This window comes from Leopardus geoffroyi, chromosome B4, assembly GCF_018350155.1.
Source record: "Leopardus geoffroyi isolate Oge1 chromosome B4, O.geoffroyi_Oge1_pat1.0, whole genome shotgun sequence".
Lineage (NCBI taxonomy): Eukaryota > Metazoa > Chordata > Mammalia > Carnivora > Felidae > Leopardus > Leopardus geoffroyi.
Genome location: NC_059341.1, coordinates 131,278,705 through 131,295,929, shown reverse-complemented (window position 1 = coordinate 131,295,929; position 17,225 = coordinate 131,278,705). Strand labels below are relative to the sequence as shown.

At 53.5% G+C, this 17,225-nt stretch overlaps 1 protein-coding gene and 1 long non-coding RNA gene across 2 annotated transcripts in view; one reads left to right on the top strand and one right to left on the bottom strand.

Annotated features, from left to right (window-relative positions):
* LOC123591472 overlaps positions 1–6,721 on the bottom strand; it is a 28,533-nt gene extending 21,812 nt beyond the window's left edge. Inside the window, exon 1 of the long non-coding RNA XR_006709355.1 lies at positions 6,439–6,721. This is a non-coding gene — a long non-coding RNA (uncharacterized LOC123591472). The remainder of the gene's footprint in view (positions 1–6,438) is intronic.
* A 171-nt stretch (positions 6,722–6,892) lies between these two features.
* CACNG2 (calcium voltage-gated channel auxiliary subunit gamma 2) overlaps positions 6,893–17,225 on the top strand; it is a 108,127-nt gene continuing 97,794 nt past the window's right edge. The window contains exon 1 of the mRNA XM_045465803.1: positions 6,893–8,061. Within this exon, the coding sequence (XP_045321759.1) occupies positions 7,851–8,061 (211 nt within the window). The 5' untranslated portion in view covers positions 6,893–7,850. The remainder of the gene's footprint in view (positions 8,062–17,225) is intronic.

The following is a 17,225-nucleotide window of genomic DNA, read 5'->3' as shown; positions in this document are numbered from 1 at the left end:
AGGCAGGCAACGCTGCCCCATTTTCCAGACCGGCCGGCTGAGACTCGGGAGCGTCTGATCGGTCGCTCGAGGCCACGCTGCCGGGAGGCCTGAACCTGGGCCCCCAGCTCCCTGCCGACCGGCCCGTGTCTGTCCTGCCCTGACTCTCAGTCTCCGCAGCCCCTCCTTCTTGACCTGCCTGAAATCTGCACGGAGAGGAGTGCCCTCCCTTGTCCTTGCAGCTTCGTCACCTCTCCAAGTTCTACTTTGCTCCGGAACCTTGGAAGACCACCCCCACCCCCACCCCCGCCTCCCAGAAACCTCCAGCATCTTCTCCTGAAGACACAGTTGGCTTCCCCGTGCACAGTTCCAGGCCAGCTCTTCTGGGATATTCCCATTTCCTGCCTCCTCTTGCGGGCTGGGGTTTCCGCTTCTCTCCCTACTGGCCCGGGGGGGGGTCATTTTTGGTGAGCACCTGCTATGTGCCGGACGCTGTGAGAGAGGCAGGGGGAATAATAATAACGTGACCAGACCCCGACCCTTACACTATAACCCAGAAAATAAATGGCAGGGTGAACTTTGCCAAGGTGGGGGGTGGGGGTGGCTGTTAAGGGTTAAGGAGAAAATTCAGCAGGTAAAGAATGGACAGTGACGGAGGAAGGGCAAGCGGGCATCTCTATCGGGTGGTCAGTTGGGCCTCTGAGCAGACAGCTGCGGGAAGGAGGGATTGAATCAGCCGCCAGGAGACCGGCATCCCAGACACCAAAACTGTGATGCAAAGGCCCTGGGGTAGGCCTGGGGCTGTGGGATCCAGGCACGGGAGTCTGGTTTGACTGGAGGAGGGGAGGTTGGGAGGGAAATGGAAGACGAGGGGCTGCAGGGTGGCCGAACCTGGTCATGAAGGACACCCAGGATCCCTTCTCGGTCCCCTCCCAAACTCGCTCATCCACCCCTGGATTCCTTCTCCCTGAAAAGTCACTGGAAGTCACCTTTTCTGCCTGCCCTTCTGTCCTTTAACATTCGATTTCTTGCTTCGCCTCTGCATCTTTATGTGTCCTCTTTATTGTATTATTTTTTGTTCTACTCTGTAACTTTCTTATTGATTTTCTATCATAATATTCTTTACTGTGACTCAGTTCCTGGTGAAATCCCACACCAGCCGGGGGTTGGGGGTGGGGTGGGGCAGAGCTTTGGTGACTCAGAGCGCAGAATGGGGCTGCGAGTCCCGGGTGTGGGCAAGCCACTTGTCTGGGGGAATTGTGGCCGTGGACACCTCCACGTGTGAATTTTCAGCTCCTGGTTCTCACCAGGCTCAGAAGGAACCACATCCCCCCACGACGAGCTGGGCTGACCCCACTCTGCCAGCCCCCTCTGGCAGCAGACTCTTGGGGTTCCCTGAGGCTTTCTCAACTGTTCTCAGTGCTGCAAGGTAAGAAACCCCAAGTCTCCTAGCATCTCGATTCCTCCCGGCCCCATCGGGGCCTCTCTGGAGCACCTGCTCCAACATGGGGCTCAACAGCTGTCCAGACCAGAAGTCTCTGGTCACTGTGATGGCCTGTGTGGGACCAATAGAGCAGAGCAGGCCCGGGAGGAGCGGTGTGGACAAGCCAGGCCAGTGTTGCCTCCCCAAGTCTGACCCCGGGGGGTACTGCCTCCCCACCACATGCTCTCAGTCCTCCCATCGCACCTCGGGGACACCTTCACCTTTCCCACCCACCCCCACCTGCCGAGTGTCAGGGCCTTCCGGAGGCCTGCTCCGACTGTCCCCCAAATGCTTATATCTGGTCCCTGTTGCTTATCCCCCGTAGCCTGAACCTTATTGACTCATTCAAAAAAAAAAGCAAATTCTCTGAGCACTTCAGGCACTTTCTAGGCGTTGGGGAGACTGGAATGAACAAGACCGATGAGGTCTGGTGGCCTGGGGGGGGCAGCCAGCGGGGGTGGGGGAGAGACTTCAGATAATAAACAAGAAATGTCAAGTTGCAGCAAAGCGCTATGATGTAAACAAAACGGGCCGATGTCACACAGAGTGCCTTCCCTGGGCTTCCATAGCGCGTGTCTTCATTTTGTCCCCTCCTTCCTTCATCAGACGGGCCTCGTGGACCTACTGTGTGCCGGCCATTAAACAGAAATTCCAAACCACAAGAAGAGAAGCGCCGGGAGGCTGTGGGAGCTCGCAGTAGGGGATGCCACACACCCCAGATCTTCCCTGGGCTGGACCACACTGCCCAGTCTCTTGGAATTAGCTGTTTGCTTGCCAGTCTCCCTGGTTTGGGTATTTTCCATCTCATCCGCCTCCCCAGCACCTCAGCTCATGGCCTGAAACAGAGAAGCTATGCATCTGGATGCATGCATTTAGATTTTTAGACCAATAAAGGAACTTGTTCTTTATAGAGCACCTACTGTGTGCCGGGCACTGTTCTAAGTGTTGGAAATACAACGTGAACACAAAATCTCTGCCTTTGTGAGGCTTACTTCCGGGAGGGGGCGGGGGGGGTGGGGTAGAACGTAATTGAATGAATGATTTACAGTCCTAATTAATTAATGGCCACGAGGAGAAGAGAAAGGATAGGGGCAGCTAGTGCAGAGGCAATAGAATGTAGCAAAATTCCACCCGAGACCGAAGCAGGAGTCTCAGTTTCCCCACGCTTTGCGCCCCCCCCCTCTAGCCTGCTTCTCCCTCAGAGCGGCTGTCTCTATAACGCGCACCAATATTCATCAATTTTCTCCCCGATACCGCCAAGAATCTCCACTTCTTTCCATGCCCAATGTCATCACGGATCCAGGCCACCCCTGTCTATTGCTTGGAGCCCCACCACAACTGCCCTGCTGTCTCCTGCCCCACCAGCCTCCTCCAGGAGGCTCCTTACGCTCCAACCTCCTTTCCGAGGCCTCCAGGTTCTTAGCCTAAAACGTTTCCCCGCCACTGTCTTTAGATCGGCCATACTTAGCCTGAGTTCCCTAAAACTCGCCAATCGTCTTTTCCCACCCGTGTGTACTTTCAAACCTCGGCACGTGCCTGTTCCCCTTCAGCCTAGAAGGCTCGTCGCCTTCTCAGCCACCCCCGTCCTGGCCTAGCTAACTCTGATTCCTACATCTCAGCTTAAATGCCTTGTCCTCTGGGAGGATGTCCTTTACCCCCCGGGTTGGGTTTCGTCTCCCTACTCCAAGGCCCGGTAGTCTCCATCTCCTACCATCCTCCTCACCTTTGATGTGGCTATTCCTTACCTGTCTGCTCCTCCCGCATATCTTCAGGTCCTTGGAGGAAGGGACCGTGTCTGCCTGCCCAACATCCTCTGGAATTAATACAGTGCCTGACGCCTAGTAGGTGCTTGGTGTTTTGAACGGATAAATGAATGGGCGAATAAACTTTGGGAGGTGGAGCCGGCAGACCTTGAAGCAGTGCGAAGTATTCAAGCCTCTGCTGTTCCGGTCAACTGGCTATATGACCTTGGGACTTGATATGTGACCTCTCCGGGCCTCTTCTTACTCGCCCGTAGGATAAGGTAGTAACACGTATTTGTAGGGTTGTTGGGAAGGTAAGTGTAAGAATCTCTGTGAAAACAGCAAGCACCTAGAAGTCACTCCCTTAAAGGCTCACCAAGTCGGATGAGAAGTCAACACACTTGGGTGTAATACCCTCATTCAGGAAGTCCGTATCTCGGGTCAAGGCACAGTGGTTCTGAAGCTCGGCCGTTGGACTTGACTCCCAGCTCTGCCACTCACTAACTGGGCAGTCTTAGGCCGGATACTTAACCTGCTACGTGTCCTCATCTGTAAAATGGGAACAAGGATCGTCCGTATCCCGCAGCGTTATTGTGGGATTTGGCCTCGACCGCTGTCTGGCCCGTTGGCTTTTGTTCCTGCTATTAACGTGTAATAGTGACAGCCACACTGTAAGGTTCCTCCACGATCCTCCTTGACAGATGAAGAGAGGCTTCCAGAAAGGTTAAGAGACTGCCCAAGGTCAAAACTGAGGAGAAGGCAGCTTTGTGCCTCCAGGCCAGGTCTGCTGTGCCCAAATCCCATGTGATTTCCACTCCATCAAAGAAGGAGCTCAAAATAGGCCTGTGGCATTTCAGCTAATTTCCTCTAAGCCCTTCCCAAGTAACCAACTGCAGGCACACAAAGCTGTTCCCCTCAGAGCACCCATTCAGCAGCTGCTAAGTATGTGTGCCTGGTGGGTCCAAGCCATCGAATGGGACTCAACCAAGCCAGTTCTTCCCAGGCAGCCTCATCTGGGCCGCAGGGGTGGGTTTGGTGGGCGAGGGGGGCGGGGAGCAGAACCGGAGTTAGATCAAGGAAGCCAGAGACCAAACTGGATGTAAAAGCGGGGAGGAGAGGGAGGAAAGCCACATTCACTGAGGGCCTACTGTGTGCCAGGCACATCACCTGTCTCCTACCATTTAATCCTCACCGTAATCACTCAGCCGTTGTTATCAAGCACCGGCCATGTACCAAGGCCTGCACGCGAGGTCCCAGGACATCATGGTGAACCAGACACGGGTGCTGACCTCAAGGGCTCACAAGTCAGTGAGGGCGACGATGCAGGCCAAGTAAGCGCTAGAAATGGGATGAAGAACCCCGGGCCCGGTGGCGGTGGCAGCAGTGAGAAGCAGGGAGAAGCCAGGAACAAGTTCAGAAAAGGAAGAGGCAGGTACTCGTGTGCTCATTTTATATACGGTAAAGCCAAGGCTCTAGGAAACCCACTTGCTTGGAGTGTGTCTGCAGCAGAGGCAACCCGTGGTCCCAGGCCTGTTCTGTCCCCAGAAGTCTGCTCCGTCTACACCGATAGGCCAAAGCTGTTACATTCCCCTAAGCCCCCTTTCCTTTTCTCCATGATTATCTGGCCAGGAGATTAATCAAATGCTGCAGATCTTCAGCTATGGTCAGTGGCTAAGATGTTAGCAGCCTCCGTGGACAAACAGAAGTTTCTGAGCCTCTGTTACTGATTCCATTTGAGCAAAAGATTCAAGGGTCGGTCTGAAATGTGATGGGAGGGGAGAAGGAGGGCTCTACCTCCAGTGTGAAGGGACTTCTCGGATAGGTCAGAGGCAACCAAGGGGACAGGCAGGAGTGAGGGTAAGCTTCTCAGTCTCATGTGGCTTCAGACAAGCCTGTCTCCACTCCCCGCAAAAGACCCAGCCCATCTAAGAGGCCTTCTCGTCTGCCCTTCACTTTTGCCTTATGGGCCGGAGCCAAGAAAATCACACACCTGAACCCCTGGCGGAACTTGCTAAGCTCCCTGCCCAGTGCATCAGCACTTCAGCCCCTCTCCCACCTCAATTCCCATCCCCGTCCTCAAGGACAAGACACAACACTGGAGAAATCCTCAGTCTGCAAATGTCTTGCTATACCCTCAAGGTACCTTAGCAGAGGTTGCCGAAACTGTGGTTCTGTTCTCTGGACACCAGGACCCTCTCCCGGGTGCCAGGAGCACAGCAATCGCCCCTCGTAAGGGTCCTTCCCTTCTGAGAAAGGACCGGAGAGTGAGAAAAGGAAGTTTTATGCAGGGTGGAGAAACAGGTCGTTTTTCTACATCAAAAAGTACGCACCGATTACCCCTGCAGACCAGCTCTCAGCTAAGGGAAAGAAGTTAGACAACATCCAAAAAAAAAAAAAAAAAGTCTGTTTTTAATCTAGTCATCTATCATATACTCTTTGGTAATCACCAAATCACCGAGAAATTGTGAGACAAATTATCTCAAGACAAAAACAGAGGGAAAGAGAAGAAAGTATGGAATAACCAAGTGAGGAAATTCAAACACCTCTAACCCCCAGCGGACCCACCAGACTCACCCCTCTCTCTAGGGCGCTCCCCCCAAAAATGAAAAACAGGGCACCTTCATCATGCCTCATGCACTCTCACTTAACTCTGAAACTGATCAGAGAAAAATGTAATCAATATCAGCAGGAATCTGATGGGCTCCTTTCTCCAGGAGTCACATTAAGGAAAAGTTGCACATATAGGAATGAGAGGTAACGCTGTAATTAACCCAGCAGAACGATTCTGCTGAGGAAGAAGGGAGGGCTGTGATGTGTTTCAGTGTTCACAGCAGGGAGATTTTTTATCTCTTCCAATCCAGTTTATGAATGACACGGAAACTTAGAAGGATTCCATTTCACCCACTTCCCCTGCAAACAGGTTTATCCTTGAGATGAAAATCACTGCCCAAGCCCCAGCTACCAGCCACCCTTTCGCACCCTTTTCCATGAATAATCTTTCCAAAATGTCTGCTTGTGGGAGCAGAGTCGGAATTTCACGGAAAACTACAGAGAAACACACACGGTGCACTGCACACCCCGTTAGCCGGAAAGAGAGACAAAGAGACGGAGAGAGGAACGACTGAAAGGAGACGCGGCTAACGTGCCAGTAACAGAACACAAAACAAATCCCCCCAAGACAGCAAAGTGAAAACGACGATTGGAAAAACACAGATAGACCGTGTTTGTAATTACCCATCCAGGCTATATTTTCACCGCTTCCAGGCAGAGAAACGGCTGCTTGAAGTTTTGTGCCCATCTGATTGCGATGGGAGGGTTGTATTTGAAGCTCTGGGCACGTAGAGATGGAATGAGAAGGAGGCTGAGCTGGAAGAAACACCAAGGGGGGAGGGCAGGGGAGAGAGAGTGAGAGAGAGAGAGAGAGAGAGAGGGAGAGGGAGAGGGAGAGGGAGCAAGCTATCTCTAGCTACGCCTTCCTCCGAGCTCCGGGAGCCCAGAAGAGCGCTCATTTTAGGATTTGGGGAGAGGGGTAAAAAGAGGGAAGGCAGCCCCCGGCTCTGCCCCGGCCCTGCCGCCCCCGGAGGGAGGGAGGACTCCGGCCCGCGCCCCCCTCCTGGCGGGCCGCCCAGCGAGCCGGGGCGCGCGCGGAGCGGGCGGCGCAGGGAGCTGTCCAGTTCAGCACCACCCGGTAATGCAGTAGGTGGGAGCGCCTCCGCCGGGGGCCGAGCCGGCAGCGAGTTGGGGGGGCAGGCGGGCGGCCCATCCTGCAGCAAGACGCCGGCTCCCTTGTTTCCAGGAGCTTTGCAGATAGGGGGAGGGAAACCCGCCTCGATTCTCCGGGAGAAACCCCCTCCCTCCCCCACTTCGCCAACACTACCCCCGCCACCAACAACAATAACCGCCGCCGCTGCTCGTCCTGCCGCCGCCGCCGCCGCCGCCGCCGCCGTGCCTGCCCGCCCTGCTGCCGCCGCCGCTGCCGCTGCCGGGGCAAAACCATGGAAGGCGAGACCCCCGCACCTGTTCAGCTGAGATCAAGGGCTTACAGAATACTGGGAAGTCTGGTCTGAAACGAAAGCGCCCGAGACGCCCCCCCCCCCCCCCAAGGAAGAGAACTGGCGAAGCAAAGGATTTTCATGGCGCAGGCCGCAGAGCCGAGAACGAAGACGGAAGGTTGCATCCCGGCTTTTACAATCTCTAACTGTCTAGGTCCCGACCATGAGAGATTGTGTTGAGAATGCGGCTGTTCCCTGGTTCACTGTGGAAGCCATCTCCAAATTAGCTATCACATATGGAAACTGGAGACCAGAATTTTAGGAAAAGAGATTAAGGCATCTCACTTGGGGGGGTGGGGGGTGTCTTTTTATTTTTTTTTTCCTCCTTTTTTTAAAAAAAAATTTACTGCAACTGGAACAGTTTCTGATCTCAAAAGGCAAGCCTCTCTTCCCGTGTGATCTTTATAATTTACACTCTTTTCCGTGAGCTTTTCTTACCTCCCTGGTTTTATATCTCTCCATATTCTCTATTCACACACAGATCCATTATATTAGTAGTGGAATTATTTTTATTTTTTTGCTTTAGTACTCGCACCCTCACACACACTCTCCCGAGAACCAGAAGTCGGTTGGGTGTTTATATAATGAAGAATTATGGGGCTGTTTGATCGAGGTGTTCAAATGCTTTTAACCACCGTTGGTGCTTTCGCTGCCTTCAGTCTGATGACCATAGCTGTGGGAACCGACTATTGGCTCTACTCCAGAGGGGTTTGCAAGACCAAAAGTGTCAGTGAGAATGAAACCAGCAAAAAGAACGAGGAAGTTATGACCCATTCTGGATTATGGAGAACCTGCTGTCTAGAAGGTATTTGATTTCCCATCTCCTCCCCCTCTCCACCTCACCCCTCCCCTTTTCACTCCCCCTCCCCACCCTCCTCCAAATAAGTCCCCTTCACATTCCACCATTTTCTTACTTCACTCCTTCCTACCACAGATCAAGGTTGGTTGGGTTAGTTTCAGAGGAAAGAAAATCATTAAGCAAAAGCCATACTCAACTCTCAAGCCTCCACCACCACCCCCCCCTTCCCCTAAACCTCTTCATTGGAATGATCTGTGATGTGATGAAAACAACAAGAGATTGTCTTTTAAAGTCAAATGAGCTCTGCCTGCTTTGGAATCATTAGGATTTGCCATTTGGTGTAGCATTGCCATCTACGAGGGGGGGAAATAGCTGTTTCTGTCAACACTGCTCCTCTTTTCGCAATGAAGAATTCAAAAATGTGCTTCCTTTCCCCCCTCCTCCTCCCCTTACTCCCCAAAAGTCCCAGACACATCATCATCTGCAAATCTCCTTTTTTTAAAAAAAAAAAATCTGTTGTTTCTAAGAATCCTTATTTGGTAAATCCTAATTATTCCAGGATCGCAAGCTGAGTTCAAGAGCATTTCGTAATGTCTACGAACCCACACATATCTTTCGGGGCGACTGGCTGCGTGTGTGTATGTGTGTGTTTTAACGTTTACAAAGTCCAAAAATACATACGTCTCTCACAGGAAACAAGCCCAAGTTCTGATAAACAGCAGTTCACTTGCGGGTTAGGCTGAGAACCGGTTCACTTCCACGCAGTGACATGTCTGTTATCCAGAAGCGAGTACGGTCAGCATTGCAGCCAGCTTGAGCATCAGACATTGTGCAGGGAGGCCGGGAGAGAGAGGCGAGGGCTTGGGGAGCTTGAGGGAGGGAGTGGAGGGGGGGGCAGTGGACTGGGGGGGTCAGCTGTTTGCCTTGATCTTGCAGGGTCACTGAGACGTGTGTGCCTGTGCATGTGCTGTGGCCAAAGGGGTCCCCACCATGAGGAGCCTGGGAGCTCGGGGTACCGCTAAAGGCATGTGCTTCTGAGCCACGTTCATAAGCACAGAAAAAAACTCCTGCAGGTCATACAACCTGCATTTAGCAACAGACTTTAATATGAGGGACCGCATTTGAATGGCCATGTGTGTATATATACATACATAGAGATATCCGTATGTACAAGCTACAGCTACCCGTAGAAGGATGTGCACAGAGAGATACGTGTTTCTGCGTGGAGAGAAAGGCTTATGTGCTCTGCTTCTGACATGAACCAATACCGGAGGCCGTTTGAGGCAGCGCTGGGAAGCAGGGACTGCAGAATTGTTTGTTAAGCTCACCATGGGATGGTGATGCAAGGACTTGAAGCCAGGAGATGGGGGAGAAGAGAGGGAAACAGACAGCAGAGGGAGAAACTGATGTGGCCCCAGGGTCTAACCCAAACTGAGCCAAAGCCGCTCTTTGGGAAACAATTATGTCTGGGAAAGAGCACCAGTTTCGTGCCCCCCTCCCAACATTCTTGGTGCAAGCGGTTGAGTGATGGCTGAACATGTTTTGAATAGCTAAGTGACTTCATTGAGCGATGGTCTATTTGACGCATACTGCATTTGGTGCCCTTTCTCAATCCAAACCGCTGCCTTGAACATAGTCTGCAGGAGAGCTGTAGGCTGAATACTCTATGCTCTTCCCCAGCCAGAGAATCAATATCAGGAAATTAATAGGGACCGTTTTAAACACACCCGTCCTTAAAGAATGAAAAGCCTTTCGAGCAGCTTGTCATTAACAGTGGAAAGGCTTCCATTTAATTAAACATTTATGGCAGACTTTTATTCCAAAAGAGAAGAAAAGCAAAGTGAATGAGAGTTGCTTTAGGGAAATGATCATAGGAGCAATTTGCCTTCCTTGGATGTTAGTTGGATGGAGACAGGCAGCCAAGAAATTAGAGGAAAGACGGAACGTTATTTTAGGAGAAATATACTCAGAAATTGGTAAGTTGGTATAAACATACTTTCCTATCAGGGCTTTACTTGCAAATTCTTCATGTACTGGGATCTTTGAAACATTTTATAATTCCCAGAAGGCAAGTGGACTAGAGGTGGCTTTGGATCACTTGTGTATTAAAAGGCTTAAGTATTTTCATTTAGATTCCATCTGTTTGGTGTCTGCGTCCCCAGATGTGCCGCCCACCCCCCTCGCTTTCTCGCCACACGGCACCCCACCCCCCCACCCCCGAATCATCTCCCAGAAAGGGTTAGGATTACAACACCTCCCAAGGGTTGTGTGGTGCGCACCAGGGCTGTGGGTTTGGCCCTTCTCCCAGGCCTGGGGCCTCCGGGCAGTGAGGGGGGGCTGGGCCAGGCTCCCTCCAGGATGCTATTCCTTTTCCACTTGTGGCCAAGGCCCAGGCGGGAAGGGTGGGTGCTCGGGGTGGCGGGGGGGGGGGGGGCGTGCAACCTCGCCTGCATTTTCCAACGCGTCCGTCCATATGGGGCTTCGCGGACCTGGGACTGCCCCCAGGAAGTCAGGCCTTGGCCACTTAGGAAGTGGCTGGAAGATTTGAAGCCACCCACTTATTTTGGAAGAATGCACTGATTTCCACAGACTGGAAAAGCACTTATCTCTGCAGGTTAGCATAGATGGCTCTTGTGAGGTGTTTCTGTGCTTGCTTTTTGGAGCATTCAAAATAGGGTCAGCCTTTATGGAGATCCAGTTGTCGGCACTTTACATGTCCCCCAATCTATGTTTTTTTGTGTGTGGAAACTTGGACCTTCAGGAAAGATTCCCCCGTCGCCTCTTTACTGTGTTTCCTGCCCATACCCCAAAAGTTTGTGAACAGACTTCAAATCTCCCCAAGATGCTCCTGATGACTCCAGAGGGAAAGACAACCCCGTCTGCTTCTGATCTCTTCGGCTTTTCGGGTTTTCACTCGGGCTTTTTGTCTCCTGACGTGCTTTCCCCCCGCCATTCCCCCACCCCCGTTCCCTTCTTGATGAAAATAAGAATCAGCAAATATTTGCCTGCCTCCATTGCTGCTTTTGAAGTGAATCAGTCTGCTAAAGAATGAGGAGGGACAGGGCCACCTGTTAGGGGTAGACACACAGCGGGAGACAAGGGAAATCAAGAAGTTACAACCTTTTAATTTTTTTTCCCCCTTGTGCAGGGTAAATAGGAGCGTCTGTGCGAACTTGAAATTCCTAGGAGACTGGGGTCTTTACTGGGATCGAGGGGGTGGGACAGTCTGTGGGTGGATACAGACAGGTGGAGCGTGATAGGAGAAGTCCTTGAACTTTTCAGGAAAGCTGCGCCAAGAGCCTCCAAATGGAGAGAGGGATTGGCCCTTTCCGGGAATATAGTTCAATAAAATCCATGACAGGACACTAAAACAGCTGCTCCAAGCGAGGTGTCTCTGGGCCGAGCGGTGGCTTGCTGCTCAGGATATTAACCTTTGCTGTCACCGAAAGGAATCATGGTCTCCAGGGGCAGCAAGAAATTCACTCTGTGTGTATCCTCCCCTGCGCCTTCCTCGCCTTCCTCCCCTCTGTGCGGGGGGGGGGGGGGCCGCGTCTCCCCCAGAGGATTTCCGGCCCTGCAGAGGAGGAACCGACAGCGGTGCAACGTGGTCTAGAGCAGAGACCGCCCTCCCTTCTCTCGCGCGCGTCCCTTTCCTTGCTGTGAGGCAGCACAGAACTCTTTCTGTCTGGGCTGTTAACATTCTCTCTGCTGAATCTCTGAGCTCCTCTTCCATCCACGGCTCCTCCTGTCTTTGCTTCCGCGTGCTGCCTGCTCACGGTGACTCTGCCACTCGTTCTACGTCCCTGCTCCCTTGTAGCAAGAAGTGTCTTGCTTTGCCCGAACTGGCTTTGCCCACCTCCCGGTTGCGTACCCTTTGCCCGGCCTGAGAGGTGGCGAGGGCTCCAGGCTGGGTTCAGCCATGGCTGCCTTGCTTCTCCAGAAGGAAAGTATGTATCTTTTATTTTAGGAAGGCCAACGGCCTTTCCCAGATCATCTTACTTTTTCGCGTGTCGGGCGAGCTGATTGTGGAAGTCGCTTCACACCCTGGACCCATCATGCCAGAATTCCCAAGTCAGATTCCCTGTTCGACTCTCCTTAGGCGCTTTGCGCACAAGGGGGGGGGGGGGAGGGCGCATAAACATAGTGATGGGTGGATTGATTCCGAAATCCTTAAGATTATTTAACTTAACTCAAACAGCATAAGGACGCGTGACAGTCGAGTAATCGAGAAAGAAGGAGGCGAGGAAGGCAGGATGGTCTGTTTGTTCTTCCTGGGGCTTCTTTTTTACAAGAATAGTAATGAGTCATGGAACTCATCATCACAAACTAAGAGGATTCAGAAGGAGTCCGTGTTTAAGGTCGTGCCGCTCCTAACTGGCCAACGGAAAATTGTCGGTAAACTCAGTCTCTGCAAGCAAGGGAAAAATAAATAAATAACCCACTGGTTTTCTTCCCTTTCCTGCTTTTAAAGTACATCCAAGCCCAGGTGGGTTGTAAGAGGCACCAGAAGAGACACTGTGGGTAGAGAGCAGGCTTTAGGGACCGTCCCCATTTAGTTACCCCAGAATCTTCTATGCTTTAGCAAACCTCCCCACCCAGTCCCCAGGATCCTGAGAACAGTCCCCGAGGTCTTAGGTGCTGACCAGTTTTCCACAGGGCCAAGACCTAAGCATCCTCACCCGGGAAGGCAAACCTGAGTGCTTTACTGAGGCACAAACTCTGGAGACCTTGCCCACCCGTGCTGCCCTTCCCGCCCCCGTGTCCCTCTACAGCTGAGCAGAACCAGGCACACAGGGGTGACACCACCCACCAAGGCCACGTGGACAGAGCCAGAACTTGAATCCAGGGCCCCGTTTCCACCCCGCAAGCCTCCAGAGGGCTCTATGCACATACCCTGGCCTACTGTGGCCCTATGCTCATATTCACTGCTAGCCCTGGGTTTTATTCTGTCTGTGTCCCTTGAAGTGTCCCCCAGCCAGGGCCCAGCCTGAGCCTGTTCTGGCCCACCGGACCCGCACCTTGCAGCATGACGGTTCTGCCGTAATTCCCTCACTCCCGTGAGGCTGAGGGAACGCGACCCTGAGCTTCAGGGCATCTTTCAGAAAATAGCAAACGTATGTCCCCTGTACATTTTCAGATGGAGCTTTGTGGCATGTCGTGTAGCTGAAAGACTTTCGCAGCCACTCGGGCCTGGGTTCGTTCCAAGCCCTGCAGCCGGCGAGATTCGGGGCACGGCATTTAACCTCTCCGAGCCTCAGTTTCCTTTTCTGTAAAAGGAAAGCAAAACAGCTTTCTCACAGGGCGGCTTCCCTGACCATCTTATTGGCGGTCAAGATCGACAAGCCCAACCTGTACCCCTCCTACAATCCTCCTTACTCCGCCTCCTTTTCCTTTACGGAGTCCTTACCACCTTCTAGCACACTCCATAGTTTACTCGGGATAGTTGCCGTCTGTCTCCCCCGCCGGCCAGTCAGCTCCACGAGGGCAGGGATTTCTGTCTGGTTTGCTCGTTGCTGCAGCCACAGCGGTTACAACGTGCCCGACGTCAGCCCACCTTCGCTGGTGAATGAGCAAACCGCGACTGCCTGCTTAGCGGGGCGGGGATTCGGAGCCCGTGGTCCCTTCATACGGGCAAAGGATCGTTCTCGAACTGATCTACGGTGAGCGGGGGTGGCAAAAGCATCCTCTTTCTGCTGTTCCAGAAAATGGAGAACTCAACACAGAGGAGGGCGACAGGGAGCGAGGGGGAGAGAGACAAGGGAGGGTGGTGTTCCACACGCAAGGGACGAGAATAAGGAAAGGTAATAAAAAAGAGTTGGGAGAACAACCGAATGCCTGGGAAGGAAGTGCCGGGCGGTGAGCGTCCTCTAAATAGACGGTGGCCGTGTTTTCCTGCCTCCACATCACCCACAGCGGCTGTCACCAAGATCCTTGGGGAGGGCTTCCCACGAGCGTTCGCTTTCAGGTCAGTGGGGAGGAGAAGGCACAAATCCAAACTAATAACACAAGAGATGTTTTAGACTGTGCAAAATCCAATGGTTCCCTTTCGCCTCAGGTATGAGTATTTTGGCCAAAATACCCGTATTCAAGTGAAATACGCATTTAAAGCTTCTGGGTTGGTTGACAGTCACGGGCCAGGCAACTCCTTCACTCATTTATTTGTTAAACCTTTGGTGAAGTTCGGCAAAGGGCCAGGGGTTGGGCCAGGGGTTGAGGTGGTGCCTTCAGGGTCACGGCCCCCGGTCCTCAGAGACCCTAATTCAAAGAATATATGTACAGGGGCGCCTGGGTGGCTCAGTCAGCTGGGCGTCCGACTTCGGCTCAGGTCACGACCTCGCGGTCCATGAGTTCGAGCCCCGCGTCGGGCTCTGTGCTGACAGCTCAGAGCCCGGAGCCTGTTTCAGATTCTGTGTCTCCCTCTCTCTCCGCCCCTCCCCTGCTCATGCTCTGTCTCTCTCTGTCTCAAAAATAAATAAATGTTAAAAAAAAATTAAAAAAATATATATGTACATTACAACTAAGATAGTGCTCTCGTCACATGGGGCTGTGAGTTCGCAATATTGAGGCGGTATCTAATCCGAGAAGGCTTCCCTGAGGAGGTGAGGTGAGAACAATTATCTGAAGGAGGAGTAGGGGTTCATGGGGTGAAAAGAGGAAAAAAGATCATTCCAATTCAGAGGGCATCAAGTGCAGAGATCAGTGAGGAAGAATGAGACAGGGGCCTGGGTGAGGCCGGTGGCTGGGGGGGGGGGGGCAGGTAGAGAGTTTGGGGAGGGCAGTGCTGGACGGTGTGGGGAGAGGGCTTCAGAGGTGGTTAGGACTCAAAGGTGCGAGGCCTTGTTAGTCTTGCGGAGTTTTGCTTTCTGACTTCTGGCTTCTTGCTTATAAGCTGTGTGACGCTGAGCTAGTGAATTCTGTCTCCGTGCCTCCCTTGTGCCATCCACGTGGTGGAGGTGACAGCGCCTGCCCCTAAGGTTGTTGCGAGGTTTCGGGCGCCGTTCTCCTCTCTTCTCGGCGTGTTCCCCCCCATCTCCATCCCAATGCCATCAAGGCCTCCAAACTTCCCGTGACAGCGCAGAGAAGGCCGGGAATAGATAATACTCCACTCCAATCAACTAAATTCAAAATACACTCAGTGGAGGTGTTGACGGCAGGTGCCAGCCCTGTGCCAACATAAGAAGGCAGTGGCGGGGTGCCTGGTGCCTGGGTGGCTCAGTCGGTTGGGCGGCCGGCTTCGGCTCAGGTCATGATCTCGTGGTCTGTGAGTTCCAGCCCCACGTCAGGCTCTGGGCTGACAGCTCGGAGCCTGGAGCCTGCTTCGGATTCTGTGTCTCCCTCTCTCTCTGCCCCTCCCCTGCTTGCTCTCAATCTCTCTCTCTCTCCCTCTCTCTCCTTCTCTCTCAAAAATAAATTTAAAAAAACATTTTAAAAAATTAAAAAAAAAAGAAAAGAAAGCAGTGGTGAGCAAGCCCCCACCTGCCTGAGGGCCATCCCGGTGAGGCCCCGTGGGGGATCCTGAGGAACAGGCTATGTGACATGGCCCTGTTGCTGCCTTCGTCGCCCTCCCGCAAGTTCAGAGGGATGCCTGGCGCCCCTTACAATCAGTTAGGACCGTGGAGAATTTGAGCTGGAGTTTGAATGCGGCTCAGTCCTATGCAGCAGACTTTTGGAAAAGAGGAACGAGAGAGAAGAGGGACGTTAAGTGTGCTCCCCGACCCCCCAGAAATGCAGGTCGACCATTGTGCGATCGTGGCTGAGTCGCATGACCTCACGGCATCCCGGTCCTCTCTCCCGGCTACGAAAGGTGCCGTATTCTCCCGGTCCCGTCTTCCCTCGCCTCCCGGGGAACCGTTAGTTTACGAAGTGGACCATCCTCTTAAAAATAGCTTTTGGGGGCGGGGGGGGGGGGAGGACAAATTTGATGGACACATCAATTGTCAAACGCGCTCTAATTTCAGAAACCTTGCAACCTGAATTACGTGCCTTCGAACCAAAGGAAGGTGGTGAGCTTTCTGGCCTGCGGGCAGGGTGCCGAGAGAGCCCAAGGGATTCTGCCCGCAGGCAGCTGGTGCCTGTCCCGTGACTCCGGGAGCAGCAGAGGGCGGAACAGTGTGGTCCTACCGACACCTTTCTCGACAAGGGAGAGGGCGACAGTTGATCTCTGTTCAGTAGCTGTTCCTGGAGCACAGCGGGTACGAGCTTTGAGGACAGAGTCAAAGGCTCAGTCTCTGCCCTCGGGGCAGAGGGACTTCTCATCTGGCAGGGGAGACACAACGGTGAACACACGAAGATGACGGGACAGCAGGAAGCATAAGCACAGGGGATTCTGGGAGCGCAGAGACCGGGGAGGGGTAGATGCCGGGGGAGACCGGGTTCTGAAGAATGAGTAGGGGTGAGCAAGCTGGGGAGAGGGTGAGCACCTCAGACCGAGGGAAGGGCCGTGTGCAGAAACAGACGCCCAAGCCACCGTGCAGAGGGTCCCACGCGGCTGGAAGGTAGATGGCAAGGGGGGGTGAGTCTGGGAGGCGGCGGGAGAGGGACAGAAATGGCTCATGGGGCGGTGTGTGTTTCCACCTGGGAGAAAGGGAGGCCCAGCAAGGCGGAAGCAAGGGCAGCAACGGGCTTGGCCCCCCAGTGAGCTCCCTGGAGGCTGAGTCTCTCACGGGGGGGGGGGGGGGGGGGGAGGGGGGGGGCAGGGGCGTGGCAGGCATCAGGGGCCAGAGGTGGTGAGCTCTCTCCCGGGAAAGGGAGTGAGCACGTAAGTTGCACGGAGCTGGTTGTAGTAAACAGAGAGAAGAGGGAAGATCCTAGGGAATGCACAAAACAGGTGCATCGGGATCCGCCCCCCTTCTCTTTTGACTTCCGGGTGTAGCCCCTCCAGTGACAAAGATGCAGAGGTTCTCTGCTCAGATGTCACCCTCTCCCCTGGAGCCCCCAGTCCTGTGAGCCTCTTTCCTTTCCCTTTGACGCCTTTCACGTTGACCTTTTCCTTTTTAGCGTTCACTTGCCTGTGGTCCGTGTGCCCCTTTAGGGACTGTATACTCCGTGCCGGCGGGGCCGGGTCTGCCTTGGCACGGAGACAATGCTGAGGAGCCAGCATTGGGCGAACAGCTAAGCAGCACCTGCCCTCCAGGAGCTCCCACTGAGGCAGGGACCTGGCTTCCAAAGAA